The sequence below is a fragment of the Gekko japonicus genome, unplaced genomic scaffold, assembly GCF_001447785.1.
Source record: "Gekko japonicus isolate JY-2015 unplaced genomic scaffold, Gekko_japonicus_V1.1 scaffold177, whole genome shotgun sequence".
Classification (NCBI taxonomy): Eukaryota; Metazoa; Chordata; class Lepidosauria; order Squamata; family Gekkonidae; genus Gekko; species Gekko japonicus.
Window position 1 is genome coordinate 667,258 of NW_015161408.1, and position 20,502 is coordinate 687,759.

The 20,502-nt window shown below is 47.6% G+C and overlaps 1 protein-coding gene across 1 annotated transcript in view; it reads right to left on the reverse strand.

Moving 5' to 3' along the window:
* Positions 1 to 2,640: 2,640 nt before the first annotated feature.
* SNX19 (sorting nexin 19) overlaps positions 2,641 to 20,502 on the reverse strand; it is a 67,552-nt gene continuing 49,690 nt past the window's right edge. The window contains exons 10-12 of the mRNA XM_015426514.1: positions 5,727 to 5,911; positions 4,663 to 4,750; positions 2,641 to 3,228 (exon numbers count right to left, since the gene is read on the reverse strand). Coding sequence (XP_015282000.1) covers positions 3,093 to 3,228; positions 4,663 to 4,750; positions 5,727 to 5,911 — 409 coding nt within the window. The 3' untranslated portion in view covers positions 2,641 to 3,092. The remainder of the gene's footprint in view (positions 3,229 to 4,662; positions 4,751 to 5,726; positions 5,912 to 20,502) is intronic.

Sequence of the window (20,502 nt, forward strand, 5' to 3'; positions counted from 1 at the left end):
TGCCTGGGCTATCCAGGTCAGGGCAACAAATGTTGTTTTGAACACTCCTGTCGCTGTGCGAACCTAAGAGCAGGAACCTGAGTGAGCAGCCTGCTCTTGCCTTGCAAGCCAATGGGAATATCACATCTGCATATGTTACATCTGCTGCAAGAGCCTGGAGACACTCATGCCCTTTGGAGGGACAGGCAGGTGTAATCCTGCTTACCCGCTGCATGTCTCATCCAAACTGGTCAACTTAGTCTCTGGCCTGTACTCTCACTGCCTGGATGATAAAATGGCAGGAGTTTTACAGTGCAAGCTTAGGTAGAGTTACCCCCTTCTAAGTCCATTGACTTCAATGGATTTTGTGTTGGCCCAACTAAGCACATCTGATTAAAGGTAGAAAGATCACCAGAGGCTCTTAGGTGCAGGGCAAGGTACAAGTGGGTGAGACAAAGGATCATAGATGTAGATCATAGAATCATAGAGTTGGACAAGGCCATACAGACCATCTAGTCCAACCCCCTGCCCAATGCAGGACCAGCCTAAAGCATCTCTGACAAACATTCATCCAGCCTCTTCTTGAAAGCCATCAGTGAAGGGGAGCTCGCCACCTCTCTAGGCAGCTGATTCCACCTCTGAACCACTCTGACCATGAAAAAAGTTTTTCCTAATATCCAGCCAATACCTTTCTGCGTGTAATTTAAACCCATTGCTTCGGGTCCTATGATCCTCTGCTGCCAACTGGAACAGCTCTTTGCCCTTCTCCAAATGACAGCCTTTCAAATATTTAAAGAGAGCACTCATGTCCCCTCTCAATCTCCTCTTCTCCAAACTAAACATTCCCAGGGCCCTTAGCCTTTCCTCATAGGGTTCAGTCTCCAGACCCCTGATCATCCTCATCGCTCTCTTCTGCACCCTCTCGATTTTGTCCACATCCTTTTTGAAGTGAGGCCTCCAAAACTGCACACAGTACTCCAGGTGTGGCCTGACCAAGGCAGTATACAGAGGGGCTATGACCTCCTGCGATTTCGATGCTATGGCCCTTTTAATACAACCCAAGACTGAATTTGCCTTTTTTTGCAACTGCATCACACTAACTGCTCGTATTTAATTTACAGTCCACTCTTACCCCAAGATCTCTTTTGCACACACTCCTCCCCAGAAATGTCTAAAGATGAAGCTTTATTCAGGAATTAATATACTTCGTAGCGAAGAGTAGAGACAGAGATGGGTTCCTAGCCACATCAGTGGATGAGAGAGAGAGGTGTGGAATTTTTGAGAAGAAGCAGAATATTGCCCTAAAGAGTAGCAATCTGGAGACAGACAAGGAATGGCACTTGACAGGAGAGAAGGTGCTGACCCCACTATCCTATCCAACTCTCCTCTTGCTGCCTCCTCTAGGGTCGTCTTCTCTTCTTCTTTGTACGCCAGACATTGGCTATTCCAACACTTAGAAAGGGATAACTTTCCTCATATAATGTCCTCTTAAGAACAGATGCAGGTGCCATTATATTTCATTACACTTAAGATATTATTGCCACCTATAGCCTTTGCATATCCTACCAAGGCCAGGCCTCCAGGTCTTAACATGTTGGGAAATCTCATTAGATTTACCCCTAATCCACCAGATAGACCCTCTCAGACGTGGCAACGGTGCCAAGACTAGAGTTCCCAGTTTGATCTGGTATTAATTACGCCATACGCCGAGCGAGGATAAGTGCTTAATCTTAAAGCTGTTGATACTGGAAATGGCCCAGTCTAGCCCGGGGTGGATATTATGGAAGGGAATTTGGCTCTCACAGTGATCATCACATCATGTGTTGCGCAAATGTTCATTTTAGTCATAGGTAATGGATTTCTGTGGCATGTCTAATCTGGAATAATATATGACCCAAGCACTTTGCCGTATAGGGTTTCGTTCTCATGTTCAAACAAAATTAATATGGTTTTAATTTGGGGCTTGAACTCCCCCGTTTTGAACACATTCCTCTTCGAGTTGTGCTACCTAGCTCGTCATGTCCTTCTTTTCACCAATCAGAATCTGGCTCTCGTTTGGTTTATTGTCCTAGCTTAGTTTACTGACATGTGCTCTTTACATGGGCCTGCTTTTTGAAGATGATTCCGTAGCACCAGCTGATAGAGAACTCTGACCTCCTGTCCATGACCAGGCAGCCGAAAGTATGTGACTTTTAATTTTGGCATGCCTACATTGGTTGCCTGTTGGCTGCCAACCTCAACACAAAGCGCTGGTTAATACTTTTGAGCACCAAAGAGCCTGGGCAAGGTGTCCCTTAGGGAACTTTCCCCCAAACCAGTCTCCCTGTCCTCAGACTGTCTGTTAAAGCTCCCTACTTGAACTACTAGTGCAGGGCCTTTTTGGTGGTGGCATCCATAGACAGGTGACTCACCAAATCATAACAGATAATAGTTCTCAGTTGTGTGCAAGTTAGGATGCAACTGGATCTGGTTGCTAGCACCTACCTCCCTTGATTCCAGCTTTACAGCCACCCTATATTAAGAAATAGGAGAAACCATCCTAATTTAACATGGTTTTTTTTAATGGTCTGATCTATGGGTTTTTCTGGGATTCGTACTGCTCCGTGCCTGAAGGGACTGCATGAATATCAAGAACAACTACCCAAGGCACCAAATGAGGGAGGACAAGTTTATTTACTAAAACAGGGAAAGTCGCCTTTTTCTCTTAATTATAAATATATGTCAACAGAGATCATGACGAGGAATGCCCATCTATGTGTGCACCAAGAGTTCAACTCCCAAAGAAAACCACAGTTGGAAACAATATGCAGGATGTTACATTACACCTACACAGGAATGTCAACGGGAATCTTGTCCTATTAAGCAGGTTGTTCATCTCTTCAAAGAGAACGCATTTTCTAACAGAGAACTGCACCGGAGTTATGGAATGGAGACTTTTTCACAGTACAAGACAAGACCATTGGACCACAAGTAGATCCAGCAATTGCTGGAAGATGTTCCGTCTCACAGGCCTTCTCCAACAGCCCTTGGCTCAATGCAGTGGACACACAACATCGAGGAATCGATGCTTTTGGAATTCTCTTCTCCTTGGCTGTTGGCCGCACCACTCCAAGTTAGTGTGATGAAAAGCTAGCTCTCTCAGTTGCGCCACAGACTGAAGCACCTACTGGTGCTGGTTGGGGTTTATCTACTTGGAGCTCAGGGATCAAAAACTCCAACAGGATGTCCGAGAGACAGTAGACCATGTGTCTGAAAACAAGACGAAAGAGGATATTAAGAGAAAGTTTGATATGTATGCCCATGGAACTGGCCATTACAAGTTTCTGTAGTTTACTGATCTATCTAGCTCAGTACTGTCTACTCTGTTAAGTGAGCGGGCTCTAATCTGGGAGAACCGGGTTTGATTCCCCACTCCTCCACTCGCAGCTGCTGGATGACCTTGGGCAAGCCATAGTTCTGTCAGAACTGTTCTTGAAAGGGCAGTTCTGGAAAGAGCTCTCTCAGTCCCACCTGCCTCACAGGGTGTCTGTTGTGGGGAGGGGAAGGGAAAGGAGTTTGTAAGCCACTCTAAGACTCTGAGTGAAGGGCGGGGTATAAATCCAATCTCTTCTTTCTTCTTCTGAGTGGCAGTAGCTCTCCAGGGTCTCAAGCAGAGAAAGGTCTTCTCCAAAGCTTCCTGCCTAAGAACTAGGGATGTGCATTCGGTTTGTCCAAACCGAATGCACCCCCGAAAATGGCCCATTCGGACCCCTTTTGGGCTGCTGCAGGCCGATTCAGATTCTCTGATCTGAATCGGCTTGCCGCCGAATTGCCGCTGGATTTCAGCGGCAATTCGGCCCCATTATATTCTATGGGCCATTGAAGTCAATGGCGAAAACATAGGGTATATTTTGGGGCTGGAGGGGAGGGGGTTTGAGGGAGAGGCTCCAAACTCACAGGGTAGCTGCTGGAGCCTCTCCCCAAGATACCAACCAAGACTAAAGAACATTGGACCAGGGGGTTCAATTCTACGGGCCTCCAGACAGGTTGTCCCTATCCCCTCCATTGTTCTCTGTGGTGGGAAAAAAGTAACTTTTCTTACCACCTGGTCCAGAACGCAGCCTCAGTGTGAAAACGGGAAGCGTTTCTCTGCTGTAGTTGCACAAAAAAAAGCTTATGCATGTGAGCCTAATGTGTCACGGAGAACTGAGGACAAAGGGATACTCGGGTGTGGTGCCTGTACCCACAATGCCAGCCTCCCTGTCACTTTTACGCTCCTCCTTTCTGCTCTAGAAGATAATGTCTGCAACTTTACCACTCAGTACACACTGGGGACAATGACAGATTCAGGTGGGTAGCCGTGTCGGTCTGAAGCAGCAGAACAAAGTTCGAGTCCAGTGGCACCTTTAAGACCAACAATTTTGTATACAGGGTATAAGCTTTTGCGTGCACGCACACTTCTTCAGATACAGAGAAGTGTGCATGCACACGAAAGCTTATAACTTGAATAAAACTTTGTTGGTCTTAAAAGGTGCCGACTGGACTCAAGGTTTGTTCTGGGGATAATTATACATTTCTCATTAGAACACAAAATTCCACTGAATCTTCCCAATCCTATGGAGTTTCATCCAAAAGAACTATTTAAACCAACCACTGCACAGGTTTCTTTACTGGCCTGTAACAATGCAAGTCAGACATGCTTACCTGTTTATGATGGGGTGCTGCATGGATTCCAGCACCAGGCTCCAGCTTTCTTGACATTTACCAATTCCAAGGATTTCTAGGATTATTTCTGAGGACATCAGAGATTGGTGTGAGTCCCAAGGACAAGACAGACCTTACAACATGACTCGAGTGGGTCTTAGATTGCATACTGGAATTTTACCCTGGATACCAAGAAAGCATTTGGAGGTGGGATAAATACCACCTAATGTGAAATAACTCTTGAATGAAGACACCTTTTGGATACAGGTCTTTAGTCTAGCTTTAAAACAAACCAAACATCCTGCTTTTCCAAATCTTGGTCCTAGAAAAAGATGAACATGGTATCTCCTCCACCCTACCGCCCAGGGCTCTACTGGTAGCAGGAGCTCCTTTGCATATTAGGCCACACCCCCTAGTGTAGCCAATCCTCCAAGAGCTTACAGAGCTCTTCTTACTGGGGCTACTGTAAGCTCTTGGAGGATTGGCTACACTAGGGGTATGTAGCCTAATATGCAAAGGAGCTCCAGCTACCAGTAGAGCCCTGCTCCGCCCCATAATAATGAAAAGCCTAATGTGGTATCTTTAAACTCACAGTTTACGACTTAAACCATGCTTACAGAGTTTGAAATCCATCCATATTGGGTCACAAATCACGTTTCATCTTGCTAAACAACAACACAAATGCTGAAATGTCTAAATAGCTCATTTCGTTAAAAACGAACAAGTTTCCAGCCCTCATGGACGTACAACATGGAAACTTATAGATAGCTGCAGATAAAGCTAAAAATGGCCTTGGATTTTACTCTTTGAGACTCTTTATGAAACAGAGTTAATAAACTGGGTCCCACATCACCCCCCCTCCCCGTGTCGTCATGTTAGCTTTCCCCAGTACCCACTGAAATTCATTCCACCATATCAAACTCAAAAATTACAGCTTAATATCTGGAAACCAGGGATTCTCAGACTAGGGTGGCCATCCGACTTCTCTGCCATCATGTTCGATTAAAGTGGTAGCTTGCAATACTCATTTGTTGCACTCTCATTGCACAAAGTGGGCAACTCACCGGGCAAGATACCCATGAGAACCTGCAAGGCCTGCTTTTCCGCCTCTGCCTTCTGCTCTTCCGTCCTGAGCGGCTTGGGCACCTCTGGCAGGACTCCGCCGGGCCATATCGACTCCTGAAGCAACCGGAGGTACTGGACCCAGCGCTGAGTGCAAGTCAGATTATCGACTTGGACTTCTAACCACCTGTTGCGAGGGGAAGACAGAGAGATTTTGGGTGGTTCTTTGTTGTGCCTTGGTTCGAAGAGCCAAAAACAACCCCCACCACCACCCCCACACACTGTTTCAAACCCAGATGCTTTAAGAACAGCGCACATCCAGGAACAGTCTACAAGCGAAAACTAAATGGACCCAAACACAGTAGGCCGCATTTGGGGTTCTTGAGAAATGCCTATGTTTAGCCCAGCAGAAAAATATCTCAGTGGTGAATGTAACAAGAAGGCCAACCCATAGCTGAACCGCAACCCGGCCATCCAAACAGACACTGACCCTGCTGGACCCGAGCAATTTTGAACCAGACAGGATAAAAAGAGAGGCAGCAGAGGCAAGGGGTGCCAGCTCCCCTTTTGGAAACGCATAACTTGCGCATGCCGTCATGGGGCCTCTCTTTGAAACACGGCCTGGCGGAGGAATGGAACTGTGGCTAAAAAGAACTTCTTAATACCGGAGCTTACGACAATGGGAGGCCAAGGTTAAGTGAAGGAGCCCGGCAAGGAGGAGTGAGCGATGGGAAGGAGCTGGGATGGGCTGCCCCGTACTGCCATCTCCACCTGATGGGTTAAACAAACCCAATGGCCAAAGCAGACGCCACTGTAGGGAGCCAGTGTGGTTGGACCAGGATCTGGGCAAAACCTGGGCTCAGACCTTCACACAGCCATGAAGTTCACGGGTGTCCTGGAGTCAGCCTCTGTCAATCTGCCCTACCTACCTCAAAGAAGAAGAAGAAGAGCTGCTTTTTGTAGGGCACTTTTCTCTAAGGAGTCTCAGGGTGGCTTGCAATCACCTTTCCCTTCCAGTTTGGTGTAGCAGTTAAGTGTGCAGACACTAATTTGGGAGAACCGGGTTTGATTCCCCATGCCTCCACTTGCACCTGCAAGATGACCTCACAGGGTGTCTGTTGTGGGGAGGGGAAGTGAAAAGAGTCTGTAAGCCGCTCTGAGACTCCTTTGGGTAGTGAAGGGCAGGGTATAAATCCCATCTCTTCTGTTCTTCTTCTTCTCTTCCTCTCCCCATAACAGGCCTCTTGTGAGGTCGGTGGGTCTGAGAGAGCTCTGAGAGAACTGTGACTAACCCAAGGTCACCCAGCAGGCTTGATGTGGGGGAGGAGTGGGAAATCAAACCTGGTTCTCTAGGTTAGAGTCCGCTGCTTCAGAGCGGACAGTTCTCTTTAGAGCCACCACACTGGCTCTAAAGAGTTGTTACAAGGATAAACAGGGGAACTGAGAATCACATATGCCACATGGAAGGGGAGGGAAATAAAAATGAACACACAAAACTGCCTTATGATAAGTCAGATTATGGGTCTATCAAGGTTGACGCTCTGCACTATGAATGGCGGTCTCTCTTCAGGGTCTCAGACAGAGGCCTTTGTATCATCTGCTACCTGGTCCTTTTAACTGCCGAAGATCATACCTGGGACATGCCACAAGCAAAGCTGATGCTCTACCACGGAGCCCCATCCCCATCCCGAGTGTACTAGTGAAACGGATACATGACAAAAGTGAGACACAAAGCCTGAACCTGGTGCTTGAAAGTAGCAGTTTATTCTCAATAAATTTCAGTGCTGAAGATACAGGTATGGTAAGGAAGGAGCTGCTCAATGGGAGGTGTAAGTAGAACTCAATTTCTCCCAGATGAGGTTGTGCTTAAAGTTCACAGGGGATGGCTACCATATAGAAGACCCATTCTGTGGTGGCTTATTGTCCCTCCCCAGACAGATTTGTCTGAATATCTGTCCTGATCATTTGGCAGATCCTTCCTTCCTTCCTTCCTTCCTTCCTTCCTTCCTTCCTTCCTTACTTAACACTTTCTCTCCATCATTCCTTCCTTCCTTCCTTGCTGAAAACTGAACCTGCATTATGCTCACTGGCTTTTACCTTAGCAGTAAAATTATGGCCCTGAGCAGCACTGAAAACTGTTTATCCTCTTGGCAAACTGTATTTTTTAATGGAACTGCCACTAGGGTTTGGAATTGTCAGATGGCTTTCCCCTTCCCTGATTTATTATTGTTTGTGTACATTATTTTTGACTGGAGTATATACCACCCTGTGGATCTGTATAAGGACGGGGACGTGGGATATAAATTCTTTTAGTAGATAATTTAAAAACAACACAGAAATATTTATTTGTTTGGGAAATGCATATGCTGCCTCTCCAGAGACCTGCTCAAGGTTTAGGCTTACAACTAAAACAGTAAAACAAAACAAACTGAAACTCAACCACTATAAATCAAACAAAGCCCTTAAGAACAAGCCAGGGCATCAAAAACCATGTGAAACAAGCACTGAGCAGTCTAAAATGATATTAATGAAACAGCCCTCAGGCCAGAAGAAGACTGAAAACCAGCTTAAAGAGATTAAGAACTGGTGGTATCTGAAGAAGTGAGCCGTGACTCCCGAAAGCTTCTACCCTGCCACAAATTTTGTTAGTCTTTAAGGTGCTCCTGGACTCTTGCTCTTTTCTACTAGAGGAAAAGAATGTTTCAGCCTGGTGCCTGATGGGACAACCGTATTTTATCAATGTGGATATGCTGAAAGGGTGTAGGCAACACACTTAATGAAATTTCCAGTCTGATTGGAGGCTAAGCAAGGCTTCTTGGAATCCAGTGTCTTGCCTAGCCCTGGACCCCTCTCCAGAATAAATTATTCAAAATAAGACACACACACCCCTCCAAATTTCCAGCATGTCTTTGGGTCACAAGGTTTCCAGTACAGAATTCTAATTCTATTTTTACACGAGGGCACATGACGGCCAAATCGATTACAGATGCCTTTGCCACGTTTGCCATTTTACCCACTGAACACCTTTGAAAATATCACGTGGACCGGACCTCGTGCTCTCTTAAGAACATAAAAAGAGCCCCAATGGATCAGGACCAGTGTTCCATCTAGCCCGGCATAATCTGTCACAGAGTGGCTAGCCAGCTGCCTTGGTGGGCCAACAAACAGGGCACAGAGGTCCAGGCCTTTCCTGATGCTGCCTCCTAACACTGGCATTCCAAAGCTTCCTGCCAGAGGATGTAGTGATGGCCACAGGCACAGACAGCTTTCAAAGGGGATTAGATAGACTCATGGAGAATAAGTCTGTCAATGGCTACTAGCAGGGCTATTTTTGGGCAGGAACACACAGGAACGGAGTTCCGGCCGGCTCCCAAGTTGACCACGCCCAGCAGGAACTCATTAGCATAATAGGCCACACCCAACAGCAGGAACTCATTAGGATTGGCTACATTAGGGGTGTGTGGCCTAACATGCAAAGGAGTTCCTGCTACAAAAAAAGTCCTGGGTTTTAACAACAAACAAAGTAAACAGAATAACAAGCAAAAGGTAGGTGTGGCTGGATAACCACACTTCTGGTAACATGGGGGTGCGTCCTAATGTGCCAATGAGCTGTGCTGGCAGGGGTGTGGCCTAATATGCTAATAAATTTCTGGTGTTGGGTGTGGCCTATTATGCTAATGAGTTCCAGCTGGGCTTTTTCTACAAAAAGAGCCCTGGCTACTAGCCATGGTGACTGAGGGGAACCTCCACATTCAGAGGCAGTTATCCTCTGAATCTGAGTGCCAGGAGGCAACATCAGAGGAAGGCCTTGAACTCTATGCCCTGTTGTTGAACTTCCAGAGGAACTGGCTGGCCACTGTGTGGGACAGGATGCTGGACTAGAGGGACCGCTGGTCTGATCCAGCAGGGCTCCTCTTAAGTTTGCTGCTTCCAAGTATGGAGCTTCCCTTCACTCACCATGGCTAGTAGCCACCAACGGAGCGTGTCTAACCCCTTTCTGAAGTCTTCTAGACTCGTGGCCATCGCCACGACACAGTTCCCTGGCGTTGGGACTGCCACCCTTCCTCTCCTGCTAGAAAAACCTGGACCCAGAGGCCCGCCGAGCCAACTCAAGTTTGCCGAGCAAGTTGCTAAATCGTATTGCGAGGGAGAGAACAAAAATCAAGCCGCCCATAAATCAGCGACTGTGAAACACTCCAAGCCCTTCTCGAGAGCCAGCCAAGAGCAGAAGAAAGCATCTCGATATTTTACTGGAAATGTTCCTCTTGCCTACCCTGTAAAAGTTTACAATGGTATAAACCACGAACAATGTGTTCTGTACCCCTGGCTGTAGGACAGGATGATGAAGTGTTTGTTTAGCAGAGCCACAATCCTTCCTGACCCTGCAGCGATGGGGAGAGAGGGCTCTGAACTCTCTAGGACGCTTTGCCAGTTTACATCGGATCGGGGGAATGCACAGCTCAGGCCTGGGCCCATCTGCTGGTGCCAACACAGCTCCGATATTTTGGCATCTGGGACAGCACATCTGGCCAGTGGGCATCCTGGCTCTGCTAACTGAAAACAACCAAAGAGGCATCGGTGCAACAATTCATCCCCAGGGATCTACGGCCCTGCCCTGGATGGCCCAGGCTAACCTGATCTCATCAGATCTCGAAAGCTAAGCATGGTTGGCCCCGGTCAGGACTTGGATGGGAGACCTCCGAGGAGGTCCAGAATTGCTACGCAGAGCCAGGCAATGGCAAACCACCATTTTTGCCTTGAGAACCCTACAGGGACAGCATAAATCAGCTGAGACTTGACGGCACTTCCCACCCCCAGGGGATCTCTGTGGTCACACATAAGGGAGTCTTCTCAATCCCCACCTAACCTTGAACCTCAGGAATGGGTTACGGAGATGAAGCCTGACGTTCTAGCATCCGGTTTTGGAGGGGTCCAGCAGCCTGCCGGTGGCGGGGGGCACCGATAACTAATCCAGACACAGAAACCACACCCGTTCTGCAGAGGCCAGCCACCACCACCAAGAATTAAGCAAAAGTAACACTATCAATCACACGCTCCACATTCATCTGCTGAACTGCAGACAGCATCACTCTACAGTCCTATTTTATTTGTTCGGATCTCTGGCCGCAAAACAGATTCAAAGGAGATGGTTTAAATAATTCAAATGGGCCGAGTAATTGAAACAAAAACAAGGCGACGAAACATCCACCATCTGAGCATGACAGACTCTGTTCAACATCCCCCCCCAGGCCACGATTAGCAGTCACAATAAGTAACAGGCCAGGATCTCCCCTCCACCACGAGAGTGAGTGTGGTGTGGTGGCCAGAGACACCCGAGGTCTCTGGGAGACTAATGGTGCAGTCCTAAACAGTCTGACGCCCTTGAAGCCTATTGGCTTCAGTGAACTTCTGCCACGAACCTTGGGCCAGTCATTTTTGCGCAGTCTCACCTAACTCATGGGGCTGTTGTGAGCATAAAACGGGAAAGGGAGAACCGTGTATGTTCGTTGCTCTAAGCTCCTTGGCCGGGCTAAAAATGCACCAGATCACCTTGACTTGGATAGCCCAGGCAAGCCCAATCTCGTCAGATCTCGGAAGCTACGCAGGGTCGATTTTGGCAAGAACCTGGATGGGAGACTTTGAAGGAATACCAGCAGTTGGGAGGCGGGGGCAGGCTTTATTCAGCCACCGCTCTGAATATCCTCCAGGCCCCCAGTAGGGGTCAGTCACCAGGGGTCGCCATGACTCCCAGTTGCGCACACATTCACATGTGCATGCACGCACACACATGCACATATGAAAAATACAAAAAATAATAATAATCACCAGATTTACAGACCCTGCCCAGTGAACTGCCAGCAGAGATCATGGCTACGTTTGAAATATGTGGCTATCGGGTGGGGATTAAAGTAATCCTCCTTGGTTCTAAACACACTGCCCTAGAAATCGCTTCCCAAGAGGGCCCGTCCAAGTTTACATATTTTTGGAACACAAAGTAAAAGGACACCCAAATTACTTGGATGTATTTTTAGCAGGGCCGTTCTTATCCCCTGCTTGATGGCTCAGGAAATGGGTGTTGTATTTTAAGTGAGTGACTACGGTTGTTTATGGAATTCTTTAATTTCTTCACGTACAATAATTTTTGGAGAGGCTCCAAGAGCTCCTTTGATGAAGTGGGATAATGACCCCGATAAAGCAAAGGCTGAATTCAGCAGTTCAGTCTTGCAAGGGCCGTTTGTGGAACTCAAGAGGGTCATATCTGACTGGAAAGGCTCACGTACGTGCCCTCTAGTAGATATTTAAACATTTTTGGCAAAGGGGAGCCTATGGGAAGGGTATATGTCTTTCTCTGTTTTCTTCTTTTTCAGAAGAATATACACACAGAAAAAATTGGGAAGAAATGTCAACATATTCAACACGAGAGAGAGAGAGAGAGAGAAAGAGAAAGAGAGAGAAAGAGGCTGCGGTCACACACACTAAATAATTCACTTTAAATCCACTTTCAGTGCACTTTCCAACTAGATTTTACTGTGGCCCAACCTGCATCTAGCATTTGCTCCGCTGCCTTACCAAACCCACACTGGAACAGTAAAAGATGCAGCTCAAAACCACATTCAAATACCACAGGCCAACACCGTACTGACTGCAGAGTCACCCCTGAACGGCCATAAAATGGCCATAAATCTATGCAGACGGCTAGCATAAAACCCAGAGATCAAACATATAAAACCCAGAGATCAAATGACGTGAAAAGGGCATGCAGTCTGGACACTGCCATAGAATCCGACCATCAATCAAAGTGAAAGTGGCACTCAATGTAAAGGGGAATTTCTGTTCCAGCGTGGGTTTGGAAAAACAGTGGAGCAAATGCTAGGTGCAAATTGGGCCTGTGTGAACCGGCAAAATCCAGTTGAAAAGTGCATTGCAAATGGATCATTTAGTGTGTGTGACCACAGACAGAGACAGACAGAGCACAATTCTAAACAGGCTATTGCAGAATTCTCTCCTGGAATATTCTTAGGGTTGCACTGTTACTTTGCTATCAAACCTGGACTGATTTCCCACAAGCAGCTGCGCCGCCCTCGCTCTTCCCTTCCCCCGATTGTATCCATCAATTTCCCACTACTTGCTGTGCGGCTGCATTTTGACCCACAGCTTCACCCAATCTCCCCCGCGCCTTTTTGATTCTCAAAAAACAGGATCGAGAAGATGCAGGGGAAATCAGGCGAAGCTGCGGGTCAAAATGTGGCCACGCAGCAAGTAGTGGGGAATTGACACATACAATTGGGGGAAAGGGAAGAGCAAGGGCAGAGAAGCGGCTTGTAGGACATCGGTCCTAATCTTATTTTATGGTCTTAGCAACACAGACTGCATCATTCAGACCTCAGCTGTATCATCAGACACATTAATTATTGCCAAAATCATTCCCACTTCATCCATAAGCATATCTTTCAAAATGTGTTGCATGTTCTACAGCGGGGGTCCCCAAATGGGGTGCCCAGGGCGCCAGGGCCCTCGCCAACAACTTTCCTGGTGCCTGCCAGGTGGGTGGAGCTGGATGGGGCTTTTGTCCAGCAAAGCTTTTGATTGGCCATGCAGATTTTTAATGCCGCCACAGCACAAGAATCTTCACTGAGTGATGGAAAGTAAGCTGCGGAGGCCACTTTTGTGGCTGGCTTTGCCTCCTGTGGCAGCCACTGTGTGCCTGCACCCACCACACTGTCTCAGAAATCCAAATGTGCCCACAGGCTCAATATGGACGAAGACCTCTGTTCTTCAGTATATGTGGGGATTGTCTGTAAATGGCTGTTAATGTTGTGAAAGGTTCACGCTACACATTTTGAGTGTGCTTTGTCACAAAGCATTTAGCTCAATCCAAAAGTGAAAAAATGAGCCTCCGCATTCCTTAAAATTTCTCAATTTTTAATTACAGAAACTGAAGAAAAGCCCTTGGGGAGGATGTCACCCCCCCATTGTTCTAGGCCTTCACATTTCTAGCCTCTGTTGAGCCATGGGATCATGGGGTGGGTCTTTTTCTCCACAAAAGTAGAAATAATTGGGGCAAACCCCACAGGGTTGTTGTGAAGTCAATGCAAAGCATTCTATGTGACAAAAATGCTATCATTTGCATCTTCAACAGGCTTTATGGAGAATACCACTGTGAGAAGAAGGGGATGGATAGTGAAGGGCGAAGATCCATGCACAAGATCGACAGTGAGCAAGTCCCACTGCTATGAGATCTGAACATGCTGGGAAAAATAGTCAGATGTGAATAAGATGCAATTTAACAAGGATAAGTGCTGAGTTCTACATCTGGGTAAAAAAAAATGAGGAACACGTATACTGGATGGGGGATACACTTCCGGGTAGCAGTGTGTGTGAACAAGAAATCAGGGTATGGATGGACTGTAAGTTAAATATAAGCAGCCACTATGATGCAGTGACAAAAAAGTCTAATGTGATCTTGGGGTGTCTCAACAGAGGCATAACATCCAAATCACAAGATGTCATAGTCCTGCTGTACACTGCATTGGTCAGGCTGCACCTGGAGTATTGTGTGCAGTTCTGGAGGCCTCACTTCAAAAAGGATGTGGACAGAATGGAGCGAGTACGGAGGAGAACAAAGAGGAGGATCGGGGGTCTGGAGACCAAGCCCTATGAGGAAAGGCTGAGGGACTTGAGGATGTTCAGTCTGGAGAAGAGGAGGTGGAAGGGGGACATGGTTGTTCTCTTTAAGTATTTGAAGGGCTGTCACTTAGAAGAGGGCAGGAAGCTGTTCCTGTTGGCAGCAGAGGAGAGGACTCGCAATAACGGGTTTAAATTAAGGGCAGGAAGGTACCAGCTGGATCTTAGGGAAAACTTTTTTTACAGTCAGAGTTGTGCAACAGTGGAATGGGCTGCCTAGGGAGGTGGTGAGCTCCCCCTCCCTGGCAGTCTTTAAGCAGCGGCTGGACAAACACTTGTCAGGGATGCTCTAGGCCAGGGGTGTCGAATTCATTTCTTATGAGGGCCGGGCCATGTGTATCATAAAATGTAATGCCAGGTAGCAGAGATATAAACTTTATAAAGGACACAAACACAAAGGGGTTTTTTTTTTACTTAAAATAAAAACATGCTTAAAACATTAGCACTCTTGCAATATTTTGTTTATTTAACAGTGTCTGATGACTGACACCTCTTGCTCTAAATTACTGCATCAAAAGGTCTGTGCTGTTGCAATCTTGAGTATGCTGTTCAGGTGTGTATCTGTAAGCTGCAGACCTACAATGACGCAGCAACAGCAGAACTGGAAACAGAAGCAGAAGACAGCCTGTTCCACTGCGGGCCTGATAGAAGTCCTCTGGGGGCCTCATCCGGCCCCCGGGCCGCATGTTTGACACCCCTGTTTTAGGCTGATCCCACCTCGAGCAGGGGGTTGAATTAGATGGCCTGGATGGCCCCTTCCAACTCTGTATTTCTATGATTGTATCCCATAATGAAAACATAAAAGAAACAGAACATACCCTATTAACTGCTGAGCAAACATTTTCCCCTGTGAAACACTATCCATAACAGGTGTCCTCGATGGGGTGCCTGCCAACACCTTTTCTGGCACCTGCCAAGTGTTTTTGGAAACTGGGCAGGGCCACATGGGGCCTCTGCCCAGCAAGGCTCCTGATCGACTTTGCAGATTTTTTTTTTAAATGTTGTTATGGGGGCGGCGGCTACCACAGCACAAAGATCTTCACCGTATTGCAGAAGGTAAGCTGCGGCAGCTATTTTTGGCAACAATTTCGTGGCCATGCCCACCGCGCCGTGTCAGAATTCTAAAGGCTCCAAAAGGTTGGGGAACTCTGATGTATAAGGATCCTAGCAGGTGCATTTTAAAAACTCTCTCTCTAAAAAAAGTATTTATTTATTTGTTTGTTTAATTTGTATCCCGCCCTCCCTGCAAAGGAGGCTCAGGGCGGCTTACACGATTTGATGCATAAATAACAGTTAAAATCTACATAAAATCATCTAAAACACTAGAGAGCCAGTTTGGTGTAGTGGTTAAGTGTGCGGACTCTAATCTGGGAGAACCGGGTTTGATTCCCCACTCCTCCACTTGCACCTGCTGATGTGACCTTGGGTCAGTCGCAAGCTCTGGCACAGCTGTCCTTGAAAAAGAGCCGTTTCTGTCAGAGCTCTCTCAGCCCCACCCACCTCACAGGGTGTCTGTTGTGGGGAGGGGAAGGGAAAAGGAGTTTGTAAGCCGCTCTGAGACTTCAAGTGAAGGGCGGGGTATAAATCCAATCTCCTCCTCTTCTTCTTCTAAAACAATTCCATTCAAAACAGTTCAATTACATAAAGTACCTAAGTGCTGGCGACGTTTAATTAATTGCATTAACGATGGCATTCTGTATGGGTGCATGTAAGATCTGACAAATGTTCTGCTCCATGATCTTCGTGATATGAGCGGCGGCACAGGCTATAGATGTCAAAGCCAAGGCTTTCTTCAAATGTTGTCAGATCTGTGCACTGATCCCCCCCCCCTCCGTTTCGTGTGCAATTACAACCATCCCTCGCTCGCTCACTCTCGCTTCTGAGAAAGAGGTGGGGCAGGTGGAAGAGACAGATTTGACCACAGGGGTCCCTAGTTGCTGACACACAACACGTAATTAATGCTAAAAAGTAACACAACAATGTTCTGTGGGTGCATGGCTGCTGGGCCGTCTTTAGAAAAACCCTCCCTCTGCTGTCATTGCTTCAACTCATAGCCCCCCCCCCCCGGCCAAGCAGACACACCTCTGGCCAGCGCACGCAGGAGACATGCCAATGTGAGTAACACGGTCCGACTGGAACACCGCTCAGCTGGAAGGAGGGCAGCTACGCAGCTGTTCCTGTACTTAGCGGAGAGAATCCCTCCTTGCCCAGAATGTTATAGCTTCTGTAATAAAGCAAAGCAAGAACCTGGCTGCTGGGGCTGAGGAGTTACATCTGCCGCTGCTCGGCAGCCAGGCCAGTGACGTCCTTGGCTCGCAGCTGCTGGAAGACCCAGCTGAAAACCTCCAGGTGTTTGGGAGGCACCAACGGCCACAGCAACTTCATGGTGCTGGGTCAGGAGCTCAGGTTTCCTCTCCTTCCACCTTCCTCCTGATCTCTGGAAGAGCCGGACCTCAAAGGAGGAAAAGGAGGCTTCTCATTCAGGATCCCTGATGTGCCCCCGGTTCAAGGTTCTCTGGTAATCGGGAGTGATTATTCTCTGCCCAAGACCCTGGGTATCCAGTTGGCCGGCCAGCAGCCTGACATGGTACAAAGCAAGGCTATATGTTCAAGGCAGAAGTCCAAGTCTTAGATCTACAACGTGTGCATTATGTCATAGGTTCTCATCACGCTGACTGGGGGCACATGTTGATCGCATGTCTCAGATCAAGTATCGTGCAGGATTTTTACACCATATCGCTGCTGAGCTACACACTACACAAAATGAGGTGGGTGTAGATTTGCCAGAGTCTCAGGGCGGCCCACAAACGCCTTTCCCTCCCCCTCCCCACAACAGACACCCTGTGAGGTAGGCGGGGCTGAGAGAGCTCTTTCGAGAACTGCCCTTGAGAGAACAGCCCTGACAGAGCTATGGCTTGCCCAAGATCATCCAGCAGCTGCAAGTGGAGGAGTGGGGAATCGAACCCGGTTCTCCCAGATTAGAGTCCGCGCACTTAACCACTGCACCAAACTGGAGATTTTGCGGGTGGAGCCCGAGGAGGGTGGTGACTTCAATGAGGTATAATGCCACAGAGCCCACCTTCCAAAGCAGCCATTTTCTCCAGATGAACTCTGACACCTGGAGCTCAGTTGCAATCCCAGGAGGTCGCCAGCTACCACCTGGAGCTGGATTTTAGACTGGAGCGCGTCTAGAGTGTTCCCCTATGTTAAGAGAACTCCCTGTACCTAGGAAAAGTGGTTACTTACATGCACATTATGTGAGACAGCATTTGAAAATGCATCCTGCATCCAGCAGTCCAGAACTATATACCATGGTAAATCAGCTGTAAGACACAGACGGATGTATCCAGCCACAGTTTCAAAGACTTAAAGGCTTTTATCATTAGATGAGTTGCTCACTGCCACTGATTTGCACCTCTGCGATTCTTAAGGGCCATGGTGGCTCAGAGGTTAAGACGCCGAGCTGAAGACTGGAAGGTCTGTAGTTCGATGGTTCGAGACTTGAGTGCCCCGTGACAGAGTGAGCTCCCGTCTCTGGCCCCGGCTCCTGCCAACCTAGCAGTTCGAAAGCAAGAAATTGCAAGTAGATAAATGGGTACTGCTTTGATGGGAAGGTAACAGCATTCCGTGCGCCTCGGTGTTTAGTCATGCCGGTCATATGACCATGGAAACATCTTCGGACAGCGCTGGCTCTTCAGATGAGCACCACCCCCTGGAGTCGGATTCGACTGGCTTTCGAGCAAGGGAAACCTCGGGGGGGGGGGGGAGGAGCTGGGCCGCTGCAAGGGGAACAATGCGGAAAAGTCCCATTCCACCAGATTTGTGGCTGGCTGGTTATGTGCCATTACCTCTGTGTCTAGAACAAAAAAATGGATGGATCCTCATTCACAGCTAATGCTTTGGTCCCCTGGACTTTGGGGAAAGGAAATACAATCTATCTTACGGTTTTGGAGACTACAGGAAGGAAATTTTATGACCATCTAAGAGCATATATCTATACCAAGAAAACGTCAATGTCTTGCCCTCAGCTTTTCTGGAAGGCAGATATCTTCGCATTCCTTATTCCCAACGGGTCTGCCCTTGTCAAATGGGAAAGCCTGAGGCAGTTCATCACGTATTGTTACACTGTCCCTACTAAAATGATAGATGTTCCCAATATATTACACCAATTTTAATAAATCCCCCTGGAAGATCAGAGCAATTCTACATTTCCTTCCTCCTTTCAGACTCCTCTAAAGAAATTACTCGTAATGTAGCAAAACTTTTGTACACTGGAAGGCGCAATACAAAAACAGATGGTTGAATCTTCAAATAACTGACCCCCCTCTACTGTGAAACGTGTGCGAGAATTTTGAAATGTTGGAATGTAATGGCACACATAAGTCCTTTTTTTTTTTTTTTTTGGTTGGTCTTGGTCTTGTACGTGGCAGCTTCCATTGTTTTTTTTATTAATACTTTCCAAGCTGATCATGTATGGAAATAAACTGAACTACCAAGAAAACGAATGCTAATCTGGGGCAATGTTTCCTCAGGGACAGGATGAAGAAAGAAATTGACAACATGTCAATTACAAACCTGAATCCCTGGAATTCTAATTTTATGAAGGTGTTGAAGAGTCACAAATTGCTCTCTGCCCCCCAAATACAGTTAGTAAACAGATGTGATAAAGATGACACATCTGTAGCCTTCCATCGAAGACAAACTACAGGTCCATATAGCCTCAAGGTCCCACAAGGCCTTGCAGGGGAGGAAAAGGATGTTTAACCCTTCTCAGCTCCACTGTTTGGTTCTGGCCTTCCCAATTTGTCAGTATCTTAAAGGAGAAAATTCCACATGGGTCAGCTGTGTCTGCCTGAAGCAGTAGATCAAATTTAGAGTCCAGGGGCACCTTTAAGAGCAACAAAAGTTTGCTCAAGGTATGAGCTTTCGTGTGCATGCACACTTTTTCAACGTGTACATGTGCACAAAAAACTCATAGCTTGAATAAACTGTTGTGGGTCTTAAAGGTGCCACTGGACTCTAAATTTGTTCTAAAGGAAAAAAGATGTGTCATTTAAATATACATTCCCCCTTTAAAATGCTAATTGAAAAAGCAGGGTAACCCACTGGCTCGTAGCTACCATGGGGCCCACGGGGCCTGGCCTCCTCGTGTTTCTTCTGGGCCCCCTCCCTCCCGGGCTACCCCCAAAGTGCTCCAACTTACCACCTGCCCTGTGCTTTCATTTAATCAGCTGGCGGGCCCCCTGAGGCCCCCTCCCCCAAAATCCCCTAGCTACGGGGCTGGTAACCCAGTACCGAATAATGAACCTGAGCAGAAGCCGAAGGGTTAAGCATCCTCTCTCTTCCCTGCACAGCCCTGAGGCAAACTGAGGCTGCATGAGCTTGAAAACTGCATTTGATGGTCAGAGAGGTATGGTCCTCTTTGTACCTTAAAATCCTCTGGGAAGAGAGACTGTTAAACCCGACAGAGCCTGTGATGTAGATTTGCTTGCACGGTACCAGGATATTTCCACTGGCCATAAAGGAGCTGTCCAAAAAGAGGCCAGGCAGGGCCGGTCTTTGCAGCCGGATGTTCAGCTCTTCAGAAGGTCCTGGCAGAAGGACGACTGACTCACCTGCCTCAGGCATCTGTTCTGGGCAGGCACAGTAGTGGTGGTGGGAGCAGGTGCCTCGAGAAGGGAGTCCAGTTAGGACCCAGCTGCACAGGCACGCTCCCAGGCGGGTGGCTTGGAGAAGCCAGGCAGCATTTCAGAGCTGTGGCACTTTATAAAACACGCACGCGGGCCACAGAAATTGCCAACGGTCCTTCGTGCGTGCCAACACAGAGAAAGGCTACAAGCTCCTTGCAGCCAAGCTCAGGGCTGCAAAGGGGCCTCATTTCCTGGCTGGACCCGCATCGGCCTTTTAAAGCTGCTTTCTTTCTGTTAAGTGAAGAAGGGGAAGAAAATAAAACAGCTCCGGCATAAGCACGAAAAGGGACAACTCTCCCGGAATGGATTCCAATGAACGATGCCTCATCACTTCGGGGAGATAATCGATTTGCAATCTCCACACCATTCATAGTATAATGAGCTTCTTATGAGATCCTTGCCC